The sequence below is a fragment of the Pipistrellus hanaki genome (assembly GCF_964339955.1).
Source record: "Pipistrellus hanaki genome assembly, chromosome: 7".
Lineage (NCBI taxonomy): Eukaryota > Metazoa > Chordata > Mammalia > Chiroptera > Vespertilionidae > Pipistrellus > Pipistrellus hanaki.
In genome coordinates this window covers 5,945,033-5,969,999 of record NC_140509.1, presented here as the reverse complement: position 1 = coordinate 5,969,999, position 24,967 = coordinate 5,945,033, and the positions used below count along the sequence as shown (strand labels likewise).

Below are 24,967 nucleotides of genomic sequence, written 5' to 3'. Positions count from 1 at the left end.
CCTGTGAAGGGCAGCCCCGGGAGCGTGTTCCCGGGCCTGGCTCCTGCACGCCTCCCCCCGCCGTCCACAGCGGCGCTCCGACCTTGCGGATTCCACGTGAACCTGCAGGAAGAGTGTCCCGTCTCACAGACAGAGGAACCGATACCCGACAAGTCACTGTGGAACCAAGAAGAGCAGTGAGGCTGCCTGGTGTCCTTCACTCGGCCTGGCCGCCTCTGCGCAGCGCGTGGCCAGCCGGGGCGGAGAAGAACCAGCTAAAGCCAAGCTCAGCCGAAGCCGGGGTGTCAGCGTGGTGCTGAGGGGACAGGTGGAGGCAGAGCCCCGCAGCGGCAGCAGCAGGCATCCCCCGCCAAGCCAGGCCACGTGAACGCACTCTGTCTCACGGAAGGTACACATGAATGCATAGTTAGGAAGTGATTTCTGTTGATCTAACCCAGTGGTCAGCAAACCCATTCGTCAACAGAGCCAAATATCAACAGTACAACGACTGAAATTTCTTTTGAGAGCTGAAAACCGACTTCTGCGCATGGGCCACGAAGTTTCAATCGCCCACACGTGATATTTTGTGGAAGAGCCACACGCAAGGGGCCAAAGAGCCGCATGTGGCTCTCGAGCTGTGGTTTGCCGACCACGGATCTAACCCATAGAACTTCAGTAAAAACAGTGAAGCACATCATTAAGACAAGCTCCTCATCCCTACTTGCAGACGGCTGCCTACCCCTTCCTGTCCAGGAGCTCCCCGACTTCCTGCAGGGAAGCTCCCTAAGAGAAGGAGCCGTGTCCTTCACCACGGGCCCCGCACCCAGCGCCTCGCACGTGCCTGACCCGTAGCTGCCACCACACACTCACCTGCGGCTGAGCCTGGGCCCCGCCAGCGCGGAGGCTCCTGGGAGGCCAGCAGGGCCTTTCGCCTGTGTCTCCGCGAGCCGGTTCCTAACCAGCGTTTTGCACCTGCTCACAGAGTTAACGAGCCCCAGGCTGGCTGCTGACCTGCAACGGGAACCGTTCCCTTTGTCTGGTCTAATATCCACCTTGACGCTTTTGTGCACTGTTCTGCCTCACTGTGCCGGGACTCAGGAGCAGGGCTTGCTGAGCCAGTCAGCCCTCTGCTCTCCCAGGTGCCGTCTCTGCTCACAGCCGGCTTCCTCTCCTGGGACTGAGCCCTCACCTTGGTGATCTGACCGCCTCCAGCAGCACAGCCAGCGTAGCACAGGCTCACTTCCTTCCCCGGCTCCACACACATCACACAAAAGGTAGCACATGATGGCATGACACTGGCCTAAGTATGCTAAGCTTACAAAGGCTTGGAAATGCATTAAAAACTTTTTTTTTTTTAAACATGCTTTTATTGATTTTAAAGAGAGAGGGAGAGAAATGGAAACAATGGTGAGAAACAGTGATCGGCTGCCTCCTGCATGCCCCATGCTGGGGATCAAGCCTGCAACCCGGGCATGTGCCCTGACTGGGAATGGAACCGTGACCTCCTAGTTCATGGGTGGGCATTTAGGAGCCACACCAGCTGGGCTGGAAATATATTTTAATTAATAAAAGTAGGGAGCAATGTCTAAACTTAATCAAGGGCACAGCCACAAGCTGGTAGGAATACACAGTGCTATCAAATGCAGACAGCACTTTTTAAAATATTTTTTATTGATTTTCTTTAAATATATTTCAGAGAGAGGAAGGGAGAGGGAAAGAAAGAGAGAAACAAAGATGTGAGTGAAACATCCATTGGCTGCCTCCTGCATGCCCCCTACCGGGGATGGAGCCCCCAAACCAGCAACCTTTCAGAGCACAAGACAACCCCTAACCAACGGAGCCAGGGGCAGACAGCACTTTTTACAAGCCGGGTCAAGACCCAGCAAATGTGACTGTGGAATGGCTGACCAGAGGCCCTGTGGGTATGGACAAAGACAGCGCCTGCGGAGCTCTGCCCCAGGAGCCGACTGGACAGGCTGCGGCACCTGGTCTGCCAGGCCCGCTGACAAGTGAACCCTCTCAGGCCCCGAGCGCAGCACAGGCATCCATCACAGGCTCCGCCTCTGAACCCGGTGCTCGGGCTGCGGCCCAGGATGAAGGGATCCTTCAGGGGGACTCAGCAGAGAGCCAGAGGCATGGCCAGGCCTCTCCGATGGGACACGCACCAAGGACCTGACTTCTGGGGCTGCAGCTATAGTTCTAACATTTTAAAAGTGGGCTTTGGGAAGTTCTGCCAGCACCACCCCCGCCAGAGACCTGACTCTTCTGCTCTACCGGACAAGGGCCCAGAGAGCCGGCAAATGGCTCAGACACGGGACCGGTGGAGGACTTACTAAGCAGAGCATCCGAGCTGCCACAGCCCGCCCTGGAGAGCAGCTCGCTCTGGGGAGCCGTGGGGCAGGGCACCCGCAGGGCCAGCGCAGTCACCGCATTACACCGTGTCTGCTCGCACTACACTGTGTCTGCGCAGCACTTTGCTCCTCTCAATCTAACATAAAAGCTTCGGGCCAAGAACTGGCCAACTCGATTTCTGTTCTTGACTTAAATATATGACACTGGAAGCAGAAAGAGCTGTAACACTTCCAAGGGGCTTCTATTCTCACCTTTCTGCACAGATGCTAAAGTGCTTTATGGAGGGGGTGGGACAGGTAGTAAATGGAGTTAGCTTAAGACATACATTGGCATTTAAATGTCAAATTCAACCCCTCCTTTCTAAATTAGAATGTTTTAGTAAAGCAACATTTTCAACGCAGAGAAATGGAGGTGGGGCTGCTATTCTATTAAATGGAGAAATGCATAAAACATCAGCAATAAACCTCTCCTGAAATCCATAAATTTCTAGTCTCCCATCTGTGAAGCAAATTATCCACAGGTTGTCTAGAATCCCCTAGTTGTGGCATAAAAGGGCTGTTACTTAAACTAGAGAATGAAAAGGTAAAAGTTATATTTAAGGCTGAGCTGAAGGACTTGTTATTTCTCCCTCAAGAAGGAAAAGGAAGCTGTCTCTGCCCAGCGTGGCAAGGCCTTCGCACCCGAACTTTAAGCTCAAGGGCTTGTAAAAACGAAAGTCTCTAACCCGCTCAGGGAGGCAGGCCACGCATAACACAAGACCAGCCAGGCCTGTGCCAAATGCGTGCCCGCGGTGAGGACTATGAGGAGCCGGGAAGCGCGCCTGCGACCTTGACCTCGGGGAGGGGCCGGTTTCATGGCAGAGCCGTGACATCCCCCCCCTGAGCCGGACCCTGGTCCCACCGCTGCTTACCAGGACCCCCCGCACCGTCCACCTCTCAGCACGTGGTTCTTTTCTCCATGAGCACTTCCTGTAGTTTGTGGCATGCTGTTTCGTGCTTGTACTTGTTTAATATCTGCCTCTTTCTTTAAACACTGAGTCCTTCGAAAGCTGGGCGACTCTTTTACTATTTCACTCTGGAACTACCGAGCACACGGATTCTCAAAAAAATGTGGTCAGTGGTTGAGTGTTGACCTATGAACCAGAAGACTCACAGTTCAATGGTCAGGGCACATGCAGGGTTGTGGGCTCGATCCCCAGTAGGGGGTGAGCAGGAGGCCGCGGATTGATGATTCTCCTCATCGCTGACTGTTTCTATCCCTCTCACCCTCTCCCTTCCTCTCTGAAATAAATAGAAAAATATTTAAAAAATGTGTTAAGTAAATGAATGAACAAGCTTTAAAGAAGGGTGAAATTTCAACCAAAAGAAGTGGAGAAAGTCATTCCAATAGAGAAACGCCATAAACCAAAGTGTGGAGGGAAACAGTGGATATAAAAATTGTCTGGAGTCAGGAAAACAGAATAGAGGTGAGAGAAAGCCAGGTACAGAAGCTGGACACAGGTTCATTCTCTGTGGAGCCATGACGTCCAGGCTGAGGAATCTGGACTACGTACTCCAGCAATGGGCACCAAGGAAGGTTTTTATTTTTTTATTTATTTTTTTTAAATATATATTTTATTGATTTTGTACAGAGAGGAAGGGAGAGAGATAGAGAGTTAGAAACATCGATGAGAGAGTCATCGATCAGCTGCCTCTTGCACACCCCCTACTGGGGATATGCCTGCAACCAAGGTACATGCCCTTGACCAGAATCGAACCCGGGACCCTTCAGTCCCCAAGCCGACGCTCTATCCATTGAGCCAAACAGGTCTCGGCCAAGGAAGGTTTTTAGTCAGCGGAGATATAAAAAAAAAATTGGGAACATGATAAGGGGGCCACGGCAGCCGGACCAGAGAAGGAAGCCCAGAGACAAGCAGAATACTGAGGGCGCCTGGGGAGGCGATACAGGAAGGTGAGCAGACTGGAGGAGGGGAGGACTCTGGGAGGAGGCCCTGGAGACTGACAGAGGATGGCAGGTGAGGGCTGAGACCCCCTCCATGGGGCCTGGCTCAGGCCATTTATATAACACAGGCTTCCAGGTCTCATCACTCCTGTTGACTTCCAATGAAAAATTGTGCAGAAGCATCTCTACCTGCAAACCGAGGTCATGGTGAGTCCTATAGCTGCCAAATGGCACCCGGAGACAGTGCCATGCTGTTAGCTGCAGAGTGGACAGTCACTGGCCCGTGACGGGTGCAGGGAAGACCTACACTGATTTTACCAAACAGCAGCACAGGGGGGAAGCTGAGCTTAGTCTCCAGGCAGGAAGCACAGGGGGACACTTCACAAATAAGACTAGAGGCTCGATGCATGAAATTCTGAAAGAGTAGGCCTTCCTCCCCCGGCTGCCGGCACTGGCTTCCCTCTGGCACCCGGGACCCGGGCTTCCCTGGCACCCTGGCTTCATCCGGAAGGTTGTCTGGTCTAATTAGCATATACTCTTTTATTATTATAAATATTTAGGAACATGACGAAGCTCTCAGTCACTTCACAGAGCGGCTTTCTGTGTGTCCTCCTGATTGGGGGACCGGGGCCTCTGGAAGGGCCCTTGATTTGGGCTCACTGACAAACGGATGCCTAAATTTTACAGGAGAGCAGGGAGGCACGCCACCTCCGTAGTGAACGTTACCGGTGCCAGGTCACCAGTAACAATCTCATCCTGGTGTACAACTCGACCTGAGCGGCCGGGACAGGAGCAGTGTGAGAGCGGCGGGCGAGCGGGAGGCCTGCGGTGCCTGGCAGGGAGACTGAAGGGCTGCGCGGGAGGACACAGCGACGTTCGAACATCTGACAACGGCTCTGCAGGACAGCGCACAGGACCCGAGTCAGAACCAGCCGGCGGGGACACACGACGGACTTCAGTGAGAAAGCAGGTTCCACGGCTTCACACAGGAGAGCCGGCAGAGGCGGTCGCCAGGAGTGTCTGAGCGGAGCGGAGACCACTTTCAGAGAACACACAGCAGCTGTTCAGAAGGCAGAGGGAGGACATGGCAACGCAGTTTGTGCTTACAGTTTGCTGGCTTCATCCCGCCATTCTGCACGTCACAGGAGGAAAGCTAACAGCCCCACGGGGCCAGCAGCCTGGGGACATGCTTGGGAGTAACAGTGGAAAGGAAAACTCAGGCTCTCTCTGGAGTTGGGGGAAAGTACACTAGTGCTGTAATGATTTGGATTCAAACGAGGGGAAGAGAAAAGTAACTATAATTAACACCCAAACAAGCAAACAGCCTGCTCACCATTATTCTACATACAACCTTAGCACGACCTGGAACTGCAGCTCCAACGGGCTTCCCTCACCCATCACTCCCAACCTGGAGTTCCTTCCCCCCGAGGATTTCAAGTGTCACAGGGGACACTATTCTGAGTGAAAGCTCCAGAGAGTAGGACGTAAACACTCCCACACAAAAGGCCCACGCGTGCAGCGAGGGGCGTGCCCACGGCCGTGGGGGCCCTCCACACTCTGTGTGTACGTCAAGTCATCCTGTGTGCACCTCCCACATCTTTACCTCAATAAAGCTGTAAAGAGTCAGCAGGTGGCTCAGTACTACTTATATTCAAATAAATCCCACAAGAAACAAAGATTTAAATCTGAAAAGTGAAAGCATGTAAATTCTAGAATAAAAATATTAAACACCTTTTTAGAGTAGGGAAGGTCTTTTTAACTAGAACACAAAATCCACAACTCAGTAATGGAAGGGTGGCTAGATTCAATTACATAAAAAATTTTATTTTCTGCATGTTAAAAAGTTACGTCAAGCCTTAGCCAGTTTGGCTCAGTTGCTAGAGTGTCAGCCAGTGGACTGAAAGGTCCCAGGTTCAATTCCGGTCAAGGGCACACATGGGCTCCGTCCCCAGTAGGTGGCGTGCAGGAGGCAGTCAATCAAGGATTCTCTCTCATCATTGATATTTCTCTCTCTCTCTCTCCCCCTCTTCCTTCCTCTCTGAAATCAATAAAAAATATATATTTTTAAAAGTTGTCAATTTTACCTAAATTAAAAAAACTACACAACAAATACCGTAAACAAAGCCAAAAGACAACTGATATCACATAAAGAGCTTCTCCAAATTCAAAGAAAGAGACTGAATCAACAATAAAACAACAAAACCAGAGGAGAGGAACAAGCAGAACCCACAGAATAGTGCCAGCCTCACTCAGAATGAAAGACAGCACTTTAAAAACTATACCAAGATAATATACCAACCTGTTCACCAAAGACATTAAAAAGGTAAGACCCTTTAACACAGCTGTTCATCTTCTAGAAATTTATTTTCAAATAACTAAAGGATATGCATTGCAGCATTACTTTTAAAAATCAGTAAAAACTTGGTAACAATTAAATTGTCAACCTAGCTGGCTTGGCTCAATAGAGTGTTGACTCTCAGACTGAAGGGTCACAGGTTTGATTCTGGTTGCAGGCTCAATCCCTGGCCCGTCAGGGCATGTGTGGGAGGCAATCAATCAATATGTCTTTCTCACATAGATGTTTCTCTCTGTGTGTCCCTCCCTCTTCCTACCACTCTCTCTAAAAATCAATGAAAAAAACATCTTCACATAAGAATTAACAAACAAAACAACAACAAAATTGTCCATCTAGGGCAGGTGTCGGCAACCTGCGGCTCTGGAGCCGCATGCGGCTCTTTTTGTTAAGTGAAAAAATCCTTTTTCTGCACGATCCGGTATATAGCATTAAGGTAAGAAACAATATATGCAGTGTTATATTTGTTTTAAATGTCGCAATGGTTTTGCGGCTCCCAGGTTTTTTTTTCCTTCGAAAACAGGTCCAAGTGGCTCTTTATCTCTTAAAGGTTGCCGACCCCTGATCTAGGGGAAATTTTTCAAATAAATAATAATATATCCATACTATGGAATACTATGAAGTATTTAAAAACACTTCATGTAGTTAATTAGAATGATTTTCAACAAAAATATTAAATGAAAAAAGCAAGGTTTAGAACAGGATATATAATATGGCACCATTTGTTTTTTAAAAAAAATGTTTTTATTGACTTTAGAAAGAGGAATGGAGAGGATGAGAGAGAGAAATATCCATGAGAGAGAAACATCAACTGGCTGCCTCCTGCACACCTTCCTCTGCTAGGGACCAAGTCTGCAGCCTGGGCACGTGCCCTGACTGGGAATTGAACCAGGGATCTCTTGGTGCATTGGATGATGCTCAACTAACTGAGCCACACCAGGCAGGGTGGCACCATTTATCTTAAAAAGAAAAATGTTTGTCCTGTCTTTTATGCTTATATACCCACAAAATATTTTTAGAAGGATACTCAAAACACTGGGAGAGGAACTGGTGTCTGGGGGACACAGAGAAAGGGAAACTTTAAAAAAATTTATATTCTTTTGTACCTTTTAAATGTCAGCCACATTCAGGTATTATAACTTTTTAAAAATTCCCCAGAGTACAAAAATTCCATTTCCAGTTAGAAATGAAGGTTAAGACAAACAGAGCACAGCTCCAGACCTTGGGTTTGCAGATCGCTGCCCTTTAAGTGCCCTTCTCCTCGGCTGCACCCCAGGTCCCGGGCCAACCCCCGAAGAGACACTTGTCCAGACCGTCCGCCGGCCGGTGAGGGTGAGGCAAGCTCGCCAGCAGCGCCCCGGGACTGGCAGCCACTGCACAACAGACACGAGGCACTCCAGAGCTCAGGGGAGGGAGGGGGGGAGTTCTGCTCAAAATAACTAACTCCAAAGTGGAAACAAACCAAAATATTTACACGAACCACACCATTTCAGCCGAGTTTACAACGGCATCCTGGCTGCTTAAATCAGGACCAGCAAGAACAGACTGTCAGACAGATTGTCATTTGTGGGCCCCCGGTGAGCGTGGGCAGCTTCCACCTGTCCAGACACGTGAACGGGCCGCCCTGAGTTACGGCCGGTGGGCTCTGTGGCACCGGGGCAGGGCAGGGCAGGATGCCCAGGGAAGAGGCTCAGCATCTGGCCCTGCCCACAGCCTCAGCCACAAGCATTTTCTTACCGCTGGCTACTCACATCGCGCTGGAAGGGAGCACGGGAAAGGAAGCTGCGGGGAGGCAGAGCTCAGGAGGCAGAGCTGAGCCTGTAGGCAGTATGGTTGAGGGGTTGGGCACCCTGGGGTCCAGAAAGGCACCCTGGGGTCCAGTGACGTTGCTGAGGGTCACAGGTTCCCAAGGAAGCCCCAGTGAGGACCAGATTCATTGCTTTCCCTGAACCGTTTAGTAAGAAGCCCGTCTTGCATTGTCTAGCCAGGTAATTAGTGGCCACGCTGGCCACCCAGCACAGCTCTAAACAAATGAAGGCTCTCTGGGTCCTACTCACTGAAGGAAAAACACAGAAACATCGCTGTCCTATGCAACGATAATGAAGCCAGCCTGTTTGCCGGACTTCCCAGGCCCCACGGAGAGGAGATGAAGAGGGCTGACGCGGCCAGCAGCAGTTCGCGGGCACATTTCCTGGGAAGGAGGACAGACCAGAGGCACCACAGTGCACGGCATCGTGACCCCAGGCACTCACATAGCAAGCTCCCTCTACACCACGGGCACACAGGCATAAAGACATACATCAGTGTGATATTATTCTCGATTATGTGAAAATACCTCTACCTACTTGTTCCTTAAAAAAATGATCAGAATAACATAAGGTAAATTACTATTCCCTAAATTATATACAATACTATTGATGCCATTACTGGGAGTGGGGGAGGGGAGGGGGGGAGGGGGGAAGAGTACAAAACCAGAACCAAAGTATATAAAGAATGTTCCAGAAAAATGTTTCAGATTCTCAGCCTCTGTAGGCACTGGAATAAAGATCAAATTCTTCTCATAGATCTGCCTACATTCACTGTCACTCAGCTTTTGGTCTGATGCGGGGTGTTTTTGTTTTGTTTAAATGTAATTACATAAAAATAAAAAAAATAAAAAAAAGGAGAAAAGGCACATTCTCATCTTGCTAGCAATTTCACAAATACCACAACCCCTCTGGGTGCCCAATGGGACTTGTCCCGAGGCAGCCGGGTGGGGCAGTGGGTGGTGGCACGTGAGGCAGGAGCCCAGCTCTGGAGAATATATAAATGGGTAAAATGTTAAAAGAAGAAATACAAGGAAAACCCTTCTGGTGGCGAATGCAGAGAGGGACAGGCTATTGAGAAAACCTCTCCTGGACGCCACCAGGAAAAGTAAGTGTACAAAGGAATGGAAGTGAGAAAAGGAAGGATGCAGTAAAGATGCAGGAAAAGCATCGATGAAAAGGAGAGGACAGGCACATGGGGGTAAAAGAGATAAAGAAGCAGGGTGAGTAAAATGGCAGGAACAGGAGCAAAGAACAGAGCGGAAGCAGAAAAGCATGAAAATGAGGGGAGAAAAGAGAGAGGTCGGGCTCCCAGACTCGCGTTATGAGAAGTGAAGAGGCAGCAGCAGGGAAGGCGCCTTCCAGGCAGGTCCTGGCGCCCCACCCAGTCCAGCCGCTGTCCAGTTAGAGCATGACATCATCCAGAGAGGCGGGGGGGGGGCGGGGGGGGGGGGAGAGAACAACACACCAGACTCCTCATCAGTGGGTCACTGCAGAGCCGGGACCCGCTCCAGCTCATTCTGAGAACACGATGCTTCTCCTGTCAGCACTGAGGCCACAGAAGCGCCCACAGGTTCATGTTTATCCCGGCCAGCCAGAACCACCGGCTCTGCCAGACAAAGGCCCGGCTGTTTATTCAGGACTGCCTATAAAATAAGTGAGATTATTCTCACTTTATTTTTTTTAATGTTTATTTATTTTAGAGAAAGAGAGGAAGGAGGACAAAGAGGGAGAGAGGGAAAGAGGGGACGAGAGATTGATTTGTTGTTCCACTCACTGATGTATTCATTGATTGATTCTTGAATGTGCTCTGATTTCGATCAAACCCACAATGTTTGTGTATCTGATGACAGTCTAACCAACTGAGCTACCTAGCCAGGATGAGATTATTTTTAAAATATGAAAAAAACTCAATCTTAACAGACCACTTAAACCCGAGGGAACTTTAGAGGTTCCAGGATAAAAGCTGTGACTTCAGTGTATACACAGCAGCACCTTAAGCAGACACTCCAGGCTCTACTCTGTCCCAGAGGGCGAGGATGTCACATTCTCCATCACAGCGACACACTCTGCTCGGCAGAAAGGACCGCACCACACGCGGTGTACACGGTCAGGGACAGCCTGTGCTGGATGCAGAGCGGAGGCTGGCCTGTCAGTGGAAACCCCTATGCCGGTCCTTTTCATTCCCACCTAGGTGATTCTTCTTGCACACGCGGCCCTAAAGGGTTAAAGACGCCTGAGCCTCTGTGCAGCTGGACCAATCAGCTTTTCTCTTGATGACATCATGCTCCAACTGGACAGCTGGCTGGAGAGAGCCTGGGGGGGGTTGGGGGGGGTGCTCTCCCGAGGCTGCCACCTCACAGTTCACAGAGGGACTAGGGTCCCCTCAGTTACCATTTCAGACGAAACTGGGACAGTCCCCAAGTCCCTGCCAGAAGTTATTCTCAGCTCGTACACGAAGTCTGTCCTGTTGTTTGTGCATTTCCCACTGGTTTAATATTTACGGAAGCTGATTACCAAACAGACTTCTCCCTCAGCCTTTGGCCAAGGCCTGAATGACTCATGTTTATGCTCAGCAGACAAGCAGCCTCGTGTGGTTTTCTTTCAGAAGTTCCAGCCCCACTCACAGGCAGGTGTGGAGACCTATCGGGCCCACAGGCTTTCCACACTCAAACCGCAGCCTGACGGGAGCCTTGTTCTTGCTCCCACCGGGGGGTGATTCCAGACGCTGACTGAGCGTGTGCACGGTGGTGCGGCGGACAGCTTGGGGACAGAGGGTGACCCCGCGGAGGAGACTGGGGTTCAGGAGCTCGTGGCTGGAACACTGAGCACCCTGCCAGCTCGGGGGAATGAGAACATTTCCTTCCTGTGACTGCGAGTGGGGAAGGCTTCGGGCTGGGGGACGCTCTCCTGCTCCCAGCACACTGGCTATGCACCCACACCTTCTGTTCATCTGCAGACGGAGATTAATTCATATATACACGCATGAGCCGTGCTCTCTGCTCCGGCACTCGGCCAGCCGGCTTGCTCACAGGGGACAGAAACAGCGCCTGAAGCACCTGTATCACCCAGAGTCCAAACCGGGCGGCCGAAGGAGCTTAATGAGGGGTCACTTACACAGGTCTGGGTAGGGCACCGGACCTAGCAAGGGAGGGAGCTGGCCCAGCCAGGAGCCCAGGGAGAGCAGCTGCCGGGAGAGGGTCCCACACAGGAGAGGGCCGTCAGGGGGAGGGACTCACCCAGGAGGCAGGGCTGACGGAAGTGCCTGCACAGCATCCAACACCCGGGGACTGAACCACAACGACGCAAACTCAGGAGACAGCCAGGCCCAGAGCACCGCGCCCTGGAAGAGGCCCGAAGCCAGATGCAGACAGTGCCTGGACCCGCCAGGCCGCCGTCGGCGAGGAGAGCAGTAACAAGTCTGTGAGCACACCAAGAGCCCACATCTGGAAATCCACCCACCACTCCAGAGGGTGACTGTGTGGGAGGTGTGGGCTTCCGCCTGTGTTCAAAGTGTCAGTCGTGTACCGCTTGCCAGTGTCAACTCCGTGATGCCGGGGGTTAGAAGCAGAGCCGTGACCACCGAGAACACAGTGCCTCCTGAAGCTTGGACTCAGAGCTTGTTGGATGCTGGGCATTTTGTTTTTGTTTTTAAATAGGTTTTTATTGATTTTTAGGGAGAGGGGGAGAAGAGGAGAGAGAGAGAAACATTGATGAGAGAGGAACATATCAACCAGGGCATGTGGCCTGACTGGGAATCGAACCTCTTGGTTCCTGGGTCGACGCTCCACTACTGAGCCACCCCAGCTGGGCACACTGAGCACTTTTAAAGCCAACTCTATTGTTACCAAAAGAACAACAGGAACAGGGAACACGCAGTCACGACAGACTCCATCTCAGAGGTTCACCCTGTCCGTCGATTAACGAGGAGCAGCCTGAGCAGAGGAAGCGGCTCCCAGCCTATCAGCTGCGCATGCTCCAACTATGAACCCTCATCCCCAGCCACCACCGATCCAGCAGCCACTGCTGGCATCACAGCCGGCCCTCTCACCCACTGCGGTGCCCGCTGCGGCTGCGGGTACCCATATTAACCTCACCACAGATTATTAAATGAAAAAAATTCCAGAAATAAACAGTAAGTTTAAAATTGTGCACAGTTCTGAGTACATGATGAAAATTTTACACCATCTCACTCCATCACGCCGAGAACGTGAATCATCCCATCTTCCAGCGACTCCATGCTGTACACACTACCCGCCTGCTAGCCACTTAGTAGCCGGATCGGTTATCAGACTGACACATTCATGGCAGCATAGGGCAGTGTTCAAGTCACCCTAACCCTAACCCTAAACCTAACCCTATTTTACTACTAGAGGTCCAATGCATGAATTAGTGCATGGATGGGGTCCCTTGGCCTGGCCGGCGATCAGAGTGACTGGGGGCTGTGGGAGCGCACTAACCACCAGGGGGCAGCTCCTGCATTGAGCGTCTGCCCTGTGGTGGTCAGTGTGCACCATAGTGACCAATCTACTGGTTTTAACCATCGCTTGGACTTGTATATATACAGATTAACTAGAGGCCCAGTGCACAAATTCGTGCATAGAAGAGGGGGTCCCTTGGGGTGGCCTGCAGAGATCGTGCCCCAGTTTGCATCCCCAACCTTGTAGCCCCAGCTCACATCACCAGCTTTGCAGCCCCGGCACCCCATCTTGGCCTGGTGCCACCCCTTCACCTGCTCCACCATACCACTTATGGGGTGATGGATTAGGGCCGGGCCCCCTGCCCGGATCCCTCAGTGCCTGGGAGCCAGGCGGCGGCCCCGCCCTCCACCACTGCTACTGGTCACTGCCTGTGGGGTGATCATCGGGATAATCAGCTCTGGCTAGCTCCTGCCTTGGCCTGGTGCCACCCGCTCACCTTCTCCACCATCCACTGGGTCCCATCAGAACCAGCAGTGCCTCCACTGCCGCCTGCTGCCAACACTGTGTCACCAATGCCTGCCATGTTCCGCACTGCCCCCTGATGGTTAGTGCATGTCATAGTGAGCGGCCGAGGGGACAATTTGCATATTTTATCATATAGGATGGCCCCAGAGAGCAATAGCAGTGATGGTGCTAGCAATTCAGGTATGCCCAAGGGTGTCCTTAAAGCATTTTCTATAAGTGAAAAGGTGAGGACAGTACAATGAGGTATTTTGAGAGAAAGAGAGAGAGAGAGAGAGACACTACATATAACTTTAATTACCATATATTGCTATAACTGTTCTATTTTGTTATTGTTGCTAATCTCTCCCTGTGCCTAGTTATAAATAAGACTATCACAGGGAGGCATGAATAGGAAGCATAGGGTCAATACTATCCATAGATCAAGTATCCACTGGGGGCCTTGGAACACAGCCCTCACGGACAAGTGGGGGACCAACAAATGTAGAGCATTTTTGAAAAATAAACATCAGAGAGGCCTGCAATGTCTCTCTAACCTCTTCTCCGCTCAGGGATTAGGCAGAAAGCTCATCAACTCCTCAAAGAACAATGGGGGCGCTGCCCTCCTCTCCAGGCTGGGCGGCCCCTGGGGTCTGGGGTGGGGCAGAGCCGTGCAGGAGGTCCTGAGTTGAGGGGCTTGAACTTGACTGCTTCCCAGTTGCTCCCGGCACTGGACCACCCTGTAAGCTCTGCCTTCTCAGGGTCTGCAGACACCAGGCCTCACTCATTCTCCAAAGCTCCAGGCACAATAATAACCTACCAGGCACTACTTCTTATGCACAAAGGCCCGTGCTAGGCACTTGTCTAATCCGTAAAAACAACCCTAACACCCAGATTTGACTGCCTCTGCTTCACAAGCAACAACACCGACGCTTCCCGAGGCCTCCCAGGCATCGAGGCGGAGTCGGTGGAGCTGGGGCTCAAAGCCAGATCTCCTGGCTCCGGCCGGAGCCTCGTGGACTCCCTCATAGAGGCTCCCTGCCCGGCAGCCTGGACCCCCTTCCAGGAGCAGCCTGGGCAGCTCACAGCACAACCACCTCACCGTGCGCCGGGTCACAGCCCCTGGGCCCAGAGCCTTCTGCTGCCTCCGGGCCCAGCCCTTAGAGCCTCCCCACCTCATGGGGATCCAATGGCAGAGGCACAGCAGCCTCGGGCGCGGCTGGGGCGGTGGGAGCACCAGACTGAGGTGCCGGTCCAGGCAGGTGTCCGAAGCCTGGGAAACGCTCCTGAGGTTTCTCTCCAGATACAGACGTCCAGGAAAACTATGACAGAAAGGGCCTGTTAGCATTTACTCTGCAAGCAAGGCTCAGTCTTCTGGGTGCTTTCCAATAAGACCTCAATTGCCTCAATTTTTCACATTTAAAATGTACCTGCTTCTGGGCCATGCACAGACTGGCCAGGACACCTAAACAGGCCCCAGTTCACTGTCCCCCGGCAAGTCCACCTCAAAGGAAGCCCCAGCGTATGCACTTCCTCTAATTAAGAGGCCCAGAGGCGATGGCTTCACTGGCCCCCTCCCGAGCGCGCACTTCTCCGGGGGAAACGGGGGTGCCCGGCTGGGCGCCTGCTGAGATACCGCCTTCAGATCAAATCAAATCCTCCTCAGCCTCAAGTTCAAGACCCTCCCATGATATGGTCCCATCTCACTTTCCACTCATTGCTCACTCTCCCTATGCAAACTACACCCGACAGAGGCCCAGGGACCTCGGCGCTTCCAACCCCTCGCCCTGGTGCACGCTATTCTCAGCCCACTCCCTTCGATCTGGTTTTAACCAAACACTGGCCCTTTAACTACACGTCAAATCCCATTCTCTGTGGCGTCTCCTCAAGCCCCTTCCTCCGCTCACACGTCCCCGATGCTGTTCTCTGCACCTGTCCCGCCGCCTCAGAGCGCAGCGCACTCGTCTTCCTCACAGAGGAGCTCTGCCGGCGGCTCCCTGCCCGCAGCCTGGGCCGGAGTGAGGCCAACTGCTCTGGAGACAAGGTGGCAGCAGCTGCCCACACACAGTGCGGCCTCCGCGGGGGCTGCCGCTGTCCCTCCCAGTGCCCGCCGGTGGCCTGCGCCCGGCACAGGCTCCGCACCTGGCCCCACGACAGCCTTCTCTGGAGGTAAGGTGCTGCAGGAGCTGCCTGCCCTCCCCAGGAAAAGGGGATTCGCTGGGTTTACATGCTCTGCAGCTGCGACCAGAACAGGCCGGCCAGGCATGCAGTCCGCAGACCGCTCCATGGCCGTGCCAGCTGTCCTGCTCCCCCTCGCCAGAGCTAAATTCATCTCTCGCAAGTGTTCCTAGCAGACAGGCCCTGTCCCGTCCCCCTCAAAGGCAGCTTTCTCCAGCCAGCAGCCTGCAGGGCAGCCCTGCAACATTCCCCGGTGTTTACCTCTCTGAGGAACATTCTTCTGCCCAGCAAGGCATGCCGCGGGGGTATTTCAATCACTGCAACAATGCTGTGGGAGACCTGGATGTTCTCTCCCCCTAGCCTGCTCCCTGACCCCTCGCCCTCGCCTCACCAGCCTGGGGGTGTGAGTGGGTGGGCAGGAAGGTTCTGCTGGGAGAGGCGCGGGTTTCCCAGGGGACGCAGTAAGAACCACCAGGGAGCCCCCTCCCCGCCTTCAGCAGCTGCTCCCAAAGTTTGCCCCTCCCTCCACCCTCCTCAGTGACCCGGGCCGCCCTTCCCTCCTGAAGACTCTGGAAGGCCTCGCCTCAAGCATCTTTGGGGTGAGCATGACCCCCTCAGGGGGCTGACAGGACCCACATACTCGTATTTCCGAGCAGCGTGGGGTTGAGGGAGCACCTCCGTCCTGCTGGGCTGCCCCACCCTCCGCTTAACCCAGACGGGCCGTTCTCCGTTCTCCGCAGTCCCGGCAGGGAGACCTCCCGCCTGGCCACTCAGGGCCTGCCTCCCTCACGGGTCAGAGGGCAGCTGGCCACAACCTGGGCCTGGAGTCGCGCACAGGGAGCGGGGGCCGAGGCCACGCAGCCTTACCTCATCCCACTCCGAGGCGAAGGAGGGCGACTTCTCCAGCCTCTTCTTCCCGACGCTGCAGTTGGACAGGGACTCGCTCCGGCTCCCCATCGCAGCGTCCTCCGTGGGCGAGCAGGTCAGGAGGTCCGAGTCGGACTTGGACAAGCTGCGGCTGAGCTTGAGTTCGGCTTTGGGTTTGCTGGCGGGAAGGACTCGGCTTCTGGCCCCGCTCTGGTCTCCCTCCTCGGCGCCACCGGGGTGCGGAGGTGCCGTGTGAGTCAGAGTTCGGGGGTGCGGGAGGCTGTTGGAGGTGGGCAGGCCTGCTGGGTAGCCCCCTCTCTGAGTCTGGTCCGGGCCGCCAGGCGGGGAGCCTCCGGGAGCGTGCACGCCCGCCTCCTCCAGCTGCATGCCGGCCTCGTGGCAGGTGCCCTGCGCGGGGGACCCTTCTGGAAGGCTCTGGCTGCTGGCAGAGAGCAGCTGGAAGGCGTCCTGCCCCGCCTCGTACACCGGGGAGGAGCCGTGGAGGAGCCCGGAGAACTGCTCGGGGACCGGCCCGTCCTGCCCCTCCGCAGAGTCCTGGCTCTGGCCGCCGCTGCTCCGCCTGTGGTCTTGAAGTGGACAGAGAGAGAAATACAAATTAAACGTGGCAAAAATCAACAAAGTTCCAAAGCAGTGCGCAGAAGGCAGAGCAGAGGAATTCAAAAACAGAGGGGGAGAGAGAGAGAGATGCTGAATGGGCTGGGAGAGGCAGAGGGGGAGAAGAGCGAGGAAGGAAGAAAACAGTTCCGTATTGTTCTTAACGCTCAATTTGTACCCAAAGTCAGAGCATTTATGAAATTCCAAACACTGGCCTGGATAATGCCACCTGGCAGCCTTCCCTGTGCGGCTCTGTCAGCATTAACGACCAGACCTTGCTATATAAGGCCAGAAGTGCTAACTATATCCTGCCTTGGGAAAGGACGGAGAGGAGAGAGGGAGAGGGGGAGCGAGCGCAGAGCACAGTGAGAGGGAGGGAGAGCAGAGCGCGCCAGCGAGCAAGTGTGAGCTGTGAGCAGGGCCGGCTCCTGGAACATCTGATAGGCTCCCAGGAAGGCCAAGTGCTATTCAGAGTCGCCGCCCGCCCGCCCTCTGGCGAGCAGCTCGGAGGGAAAGGAAGGTCAGGATCCCAACCTGCAACTTCTGGAATTCCTTAACTGAAAGTGCAAAACAAGCAGCAGAATGACGCTTCCTTCCTCGGAGGGGCTGAGCCCACGCCTCATCCTTCCTTCTGCGGCAGCACTTTCCTCTTTTCCCAACGCCTCCCAGCTGCTCCCACTGGTTTACTTTAACCCCAGCCGGCCCACTGAAAACAAAACGTCTGCTCGGCCAGTGCCAGGAGCTCCTGGGCCTCCAGACCCACACCCAGCACCCGATGCCTCGCCCCAGGCACCAATGCTCAGCCTGGAGGAGCATAAAAACTGACCAAATCAGTGTCCAGCCCGGGCTCACACGGGACGCCAAGGGCTCGCCGCTTGAGCGGACCCGTGAGGAGGCTCTCGCCCCCGCCGCAGGCAGAAGACAGCCCTGCATCCGGTCCCACACACATTCCAGAGCCAGAGTTCAGCTTTACTTCCTCTGAAGTGGAAGCTCTGCACATACACCAAACGACCCCCTAGTCTGCCCAAAGCTCCCGAGACCTTCCCTGAGGTCCGAGGATCTTAGAGCTGAAAGGGTCACATTTGGCTGTTTTTACAGATGAGAAACGGGAGGCCCCAAGGCCGCTGGTGGTGGGTCCGAGGGGTGGGGGAGACTCTAACCCAGGTGTCTGGCACCTGGCTCTCCTGGCCGTGCTGCTTGAGAGCTGTGCGGCCCTGTCAGTGAGCTCTACTTGCTGGGCTTCCGTATCTAAAATAAGTAGGTCGGACTGGACAGTCCTTCAAAATCCCTTTTACGTTAGGGTTGTGATGAGAAGCCAAGACTTCCCCATCTGTGAGGGCAAACTTCTCGCCCTCCATGGGCGCTGTAGGGCCCTGCCTGGGCCTGTGTAGCACCCACTCTCCCCATCAGCTTGCCTGCAGCCTGAGGGCCTTCTTGAGGCCCAGTGCCGCGGGGAGGGGTGCACTTCAGGAACTGGTGCCCTGGGGCAGGCCCCAGGGCTGCTGTGCCCCAGGACTGCTTTCCTCAAACAGCCTGAAGACAGGTCAGCCACCGCTCTCAGTGACCAGAGCCGGCTCCACTCCGAGCAGTTCCGGCTCCGCCGTCTGCCCCGCTTTGGCGAGCCTGCAAACTGCGCGGGGCGGCGGTTAACTCACTCTGCTGATTGCGTAGTCACAGGAGCCCACCAGTATGAACTTGGGCGTCTCCTTCCTCTACACTTGACTGCTCCAGGACTCTCACCCCTAACTCACAGCCCTGCTCCCCAGAGGTCAGGGGCAGAGCCCGGAACAAACACAGCACAGGCCAGCCTGTCCCCAGGGAGGAGAAACGCTGGGAACACAGAGCTCCACACAGCCGAGCTCAGCCCGGACACCGTGCCTGCAGGCCAGGCGCACACAGGAGCCCCGGCGCCGAACAGAGCCGCCCTGTGCTGCCGCGGGCGGGGCCGAGAGGCCGCACTTGACATCCAATGGCGAAGGGGGACTGCAGAGCCTGCCACCTCGAGAACTTATCCTAATGGCCGGCCCCTGCAGGTCCTGCCCGAGGTGCCTGTCCCTCCGACTGTGTGCACACAGGAAGGACTTGGTAACAGGAGCACCGGCTCCCATTCCTTTGCATCAGCTTCTAGCTTCTTATTTAACAATTTGAGGGTCAGGGGGGTCGGAGGGGGGCAAGTCCAACCACAAAAGAGAAACAGCACAGCCCAGAACCAGGAGCCAGCGTGGCCACGCTGCGTGGGTGGACGTGCCCTGCCTGCTGCCGGGGACGGACAATGAGGCCCTGTCTAGCAGCTGCCATTCAAGCCAGCTTCAATGAAGAAAGAGAGACCGATGCCAACAGCTCAATACCAGACTCATGCCGGGGGAAGGAAGTGGGCAGAGGAGAGAAATGGAAACTTGTGAAGAAGGAGACATGGAAGAGGAAGTTTCTGAGGGTCCTAATCCCGTGAGAGAAACCACAGCCCACCGACACCTATGGGGAGTAAGAAGTCACCAGAGAACCCTCGGGCTGACACACTCACCGTGCTCCCGCCCCTCCTCCCACCTCCCCGCACTCCCCGCAGCCTGGCCTCTGGGGGAGAATGAGGGAGCCGGGTGTGCGGAAGCCCCCAAACGCCAAGGCCAGCTGCTTCAGGGAAGCAGACACTCCAGCCTGAGAATCCCCAGCCCCTTAACCTGCCATCCTAACTCACTTTGCCCCACGCTGTGAGCTGCGGGGAGCAAGGGGTCCGCCAGGCTAAACGTAATTACTGTGATAATCCGTGGGGACCTCAGGGCTTTGGAATAATAACATTTTACACTTACACATTCTTAGTCACCCCGCCCATTTAAATTAGGCTGAAAAAATGCAGCTCATGCAAGGACTCTCTAAGTCAAATCAATCCTCAGACCCAGAGGAAAAAGTTGGGGTATTCCAATTTCCCAGCCTGCTCTGCTCTGTTCCATTAGGACTGAACCCTCTAATGGCTTAATCGCTGTGTGAGCGTCAGAACCGTGCTTTTGCAGGGTCACCCCACTTTCCCCAGAGGGGAGTGCTGACCAGGTCACACAGACATCGGCTGGACATCACATCTGAGCAGACAAGTAGACCGAGTTCACCCTGTTCCGTGGCGACCGGAGAAACAGAGGGGAGCCCCCGCTGCAGCCAGCCTGCGGCGTTTCCTCTCTGGGCCCTTTTCAAAAGTGAGCGGCTGGGCTGACAGTAAGGTCTGAATCTGTGTTTAGACCAACATTCCTCCCAGCTCCTGAGGGTAAGAATGTGAGTAGCAGAGCAGGATCCGGGTGAAATGACTTAACCTCGAGGCTAAACAGGCTTTGGATCCTGCCAACCAGGGCTTAAGGCCCAGCTCTAACACCTAACTTTTCCCCATCTCCTAACCAGGGGTAAAAATAGCCCTCCCAGAAGGTCTGTCTGCGTATGTGATGACCTAAGCGGTGTAAACGAACTCAGCACATGGCTGGCCCGTAAGAAGCATTCAGAAAAAGGAAGCTGCCTCACACCATCCTCTTCCATCTACAACCATCCCCGCTGCTCTTCCTGCAAACACTGCACACAGAGACTGCGCCCTTTTCTCCCGCCTCTGCAAAGAGCCAGCTATCTCCTGAGTGGCTCTATAAACGAGCGGAATAAAACCCAAGCGCCAGGGCAGGCCCAGGAGTCTTGCAAGTATGGTTCAAGGTGGCATGTCACAGCGGCCAGGGGCCTCGCCACCCTCGGCAGCACCCTCAGATACAGCACCGCTCTGGGGCCCCTCACTTGTCCTGATGCCCTTACCATGTCCTTCAGCACCTCCTGAGCCTGTACACTACCTGCTGTTGGACCTCTGGCCCCTCAAACTGCCCTAGTTACCCTATTTTTCCATATATAAGACGCTATTTTTTTTTCTAAAATTGTTAAGACTGAAACTCGAGGGGCAGCTGAGGAGGGAGCTGCGTGGGTGTGTAGCTGCCCATACCTTGTCAAACAGGCTTCCTCCAATCACGACCCTTATTGTTACTGACGTCAGCTGATGCCGTAATTGGAGGTGGAGGTGGAGAGTGTGGAGGTGGAGAGTGCGCAGATGCAACAGGGACGTTCTGAGCCCATAAAGTGTCAAAAACTAAAAAGATAAATACTGGTAAGCGATTGTCTTACTCTGCAAAATTCAAACTGAATGTAATCAGCTATGCAAAAGAGCATGGAAAGAGAAGTGCAGAGAGACAATTTGGACCTCCTCCCGCTGAGTGTATGATCAGACAGTGGAGAAAACAGGAAGAATAACTCCATAAGATGTCAAAAAAGAAGAAGGTTTTGCCTAGACTGGTTTGGCTCAGTGGATAGAGCATCAGCCTGAGGACTGAAAGGTCCCAGGTTCGATTCCGGTCAAGGGCATGTACCTTGGTTGCGGGCACATCCCCGATAGAGGGTGTGCAGGAGGCAGCTGATTGATGATTCTCTCTCATCCATATTTCTAACTTTCTATCCCTCTCTCTTCCTCTCTATAAAAAATCAATAAAATATATATTTTTTTAAAAAAGAAGAAGGTTTTAAGAGGAAAACCAGCAAAATGTTTAAAATATTTTCTTAATTTTGTGTTGGAAAAATGGGGGGCGTCTTATACATGGGGGCGTCTTATACACGGAGAAATACAGTAACCTGCCAGCTCTGGGGATCCTGTGCGACCAGTGTGACATCTGTGCCTGATTTAACAGCACACTCGCCACTCTGCTCCCTTGATCTCCTGCCAGTCCCAACGTGGGCTCGCACAGCCATCTGCTTCCTCTTCTCCAGTTGCTGGAATGTTGAGCCAAATACTCAAGAAACAACTGATTGAGTCCTCTACCTATTCATCTAGCTCAGCTGCTTCCAATCGCTTCAATGTACTAGGACCTAGTGGTTCTGTGCTGAGTAATGTTTTTCAATAACCAAGGCAAGCATGAGGAAAGAATTTGTATTCCTATTTTACATGTAGAAAATGAGGCTTAACGAGGTTAAATGACTTCCTCAAAGTCCTCAGCCAATGAGTGCTAGAGCAAGAATCCAAGCCAGCCCTCCTTTTGCTCATCTCCTGAGAACTGTGGTATCACCATAAGATCAGTTCCTCACCTCTTCCACTCTTTCAAACTGTCATCTTTCCCACAGCACCTATACATACGCCTGGAAGATAGTCATGAATTTCCTGAGAAGACTTAGATCAAACTTCTTTACCCGCTCCCTGTCAAAACATGGGGATAATTTCATCTCTTCCCACCGGCCTCAGGGAAGCATTTCCCCGTCTGGGATTTGCTAATGGCCTCCTCATCATCTAACCCCATGGTTGGCAAACTGCGGCTCGCGAGCCACATGCTGCTCTTTGGCCCCTTGCGTGTGGCTCTTCCACAAAATACCATGGCCTGGGCAAGTCTATTTTGAAGAAGTGGTGTTAAAAGAAGTTTAAAAAATTTGGCTCTCTAAAGAAATTTCAATTGTTGTACTGTTGATGTTTAGCTCTGTTGAAAAATGAGTTCACCGACCACTGGCCTAACCTTTTTTCTAAACTTCACCAGTCCAGCCTTTCCTGCATCATTGGCACTGTTAACTGCTTGCCCCCTTCTTCGTTGGTTATGGGATTTTTTAGATTGGTTCACAGCCATCTAGAATGAAAACTACATTTCCCATCTTCACTGTAGCCAAGTGTAGCCCCATGACCAGGTTCTGGCCAATCTATATATATAAAACCCTAATATACAAATAAGACTGAATGGTGAAACAACTGAACCAAACAACCAGTCACTATGATGTGTGCTGACCACTAGGGGGCATGCGGGGACATGGTGGGCATCAGCAGCAGGCGGCAGAGCTTAGAGCATGGTGGGCGTCGGCCATGGTGGGATGGTGGAAGGGGGTGGGGCTGTCAACCAAGATGGGGTGCTGGTCGCTGTCATTGGGGCGAGCCTCTGTTGGCTACTGAAAATTCTTTGCTCCTGTGTGCTATGGTCCCACCGGGCGCTCGCACCTGCTGCCAGCACCAAGTGTTGGCATCAATTGCCCCTCAGGGCTTCTCCACCTCCCCCTGCTCCTGAGGGGCTCGCGCCCTGTTGGCGCCAGCTCCACTCGCACATGCAGCTGGCACTGGAGCCACCATTCGCACCCATTGCAGGCACCCGGCACCGGCCCTGATTACTCGACATTGTCAGTGGGTGTGAGTGGTGGCTGGTGGCACTGATTGCTCCTCATGGCTTCTCTACCTCTCCCTGCTCCTGAGGGGCAATTGGGGCAGCCACCGCTCACACCAGCTTATGGCACCGGCCCCAATTGCTCTGCATCATTGGCTCGTGGGAATGGCAGCAGTGGGAGCAGGGCTGCTAGCAGACAGGGGACTGGGGGCCATGGCAGGAAGGGCTGGGCAGGGGCAGGGAGAATGGCCTGTTACCCGCCCCTGTGCCCACCACAGCCTTGCAGCCCACAGTTCCTTTCAAGGTGCACAAATTTGTGCACTGGGCCCCCAGTAGGTTATAAGTGAAAGTGGTCTATGCAACTTTTGAGAATAGTCTTCAGCAACATGCCCTCTTCTCCCCCTGCTTCCTTCCTGTGCTGACAGCTTAAGTAGTCATTTTGAATCAGGAGATGGCAGAAGGAAGCTGGGTTCTTGACCTTCACAAACTAGCCCTGACTCTTTACCTCTGGGCTTCGACCTTATTTAAGCCTGTTATTTGGTTTCTATCCATCCAGCCTTGGCTTCGAAGACACTGCCTTATTCTGGTTACTGTATCTTCCCCTTGTGCCTCTAACTAGATCTGTTCTTGACTTCTTCAATCTCTCTAGTCTTCTCCTTTACAATTGACTATCCTTTACGCTAACTATCATCTCAACCTGATGACTCATGAATCTGTTTTTCTAATCTTTTCATCTCTCTTGAACATTGTACCCATATTTCTAAGTGTTTACAGAGTATCTTTACCGGGATGTTCTCCTGGAACCTTAAACACCTAAAACTTATATTCAAAATTGAACTTAACATCTTTCCTCAAGCATGTCCTTCCTTCCATCCCCTATTTCTATGAACTACACAGTGCCACCCCCATGAACCAGGCTCAAAACCTCAGAATCATCCTCAAGACCCTCTCCTCCTCATTCTTCCACACTTCACTGTAAGATCCTTTGCTATATCTCTGCCACCCATGCCCTCCGTCCTATCACTTCCTACTGTCCCCTAATTTGAATTCTAGTTCCTTTAAGAGGTGCCTTGAAGACTCTCGACTTCAGGTTATTCAATCTAAGATTCCACAATTACTCACACTTAGAGAATGGCTTCTTCCCCGTCACCTTATGCAAAAGTTTCCACAACACGGCACTGTCTCTGGAATAAAGGCTGACATCAGATCCAGTACTCCAGGACCAGTTCTTCATTCCAGCCAAACTGATGGTTACCGTTTTCCAAACACGTGCTCTATCATCTGCCATCATATTACTGCTGTTTATGCCACTCCCTCCGCCTGGAATGCACTCTCCTTCCTCCTTACTTCTGCCTATCAAGTAGAACTCTCAATTTTGGGATTCAGCTCAAAAACCACCTCTCTTATAAAGCCATTCCTGATCTCTTACACAGACACAATGTATCCCTCTTTAGAACTCTAAGATTATTTTAGGCCACTTTAACATATTCTGCCTTTTATGATTATTTTACATATGTCTCATGTATCTATATGTAAATAAATGGCTGTCATGCCCAGCCAGCAAAGCTCAGTGACTGAGTGACAACCTATAAACCAGGTCATGGTTCAATTCCTAGTCAGGGCACATGCCCGGATGGGGGGCTCAATTCCCAGTGTAAGGTATGCAGGGGGCAGCCAATCAATGATTCTCTGTCATCACTGATGTTTCTAGCTCTCTCTCCCCTTTCCTTCCTCTCTGAAATAAATAAAAAATATTTAAAAATTTAATAAATGGCTGTCGATACATTTGGTGGAGGAAAGTACATATATGCAGTCCACAGG

The 24,967-nt window shown here is 53.0% G+C and overlaps 1 protein-coding gene across 15 annotated transcripts in view; it reads right to left on the bottom strand.

Annotated features, from left to right (window-relative positions):
• Window positions 1-24,967, bottom strand: part of ANKS1A (ankyrin repeat and sterile alpha motif domain containing 1A) — a gene marked incomplete at its 3' end in the record, with an annotated part of 164,746 nt that overhangs the window by 42,757 nt on the left and 97,022 nt on the right. For all 15 annotated transcript variants that reach the window (XM_084889992.1, XM_084889996.1, XM_084889985.1 and 12 more), the window contains one exon: window positions 16,398-16,984. In XM_084889992.1, coding sequence (XP_084746118.1) covers window positions 16,398-16,984 — 587 coding nt within the window. The remainder of the gene's footprint in view (window positions 1-16,397; window positions 16,985-24,967) is intronic.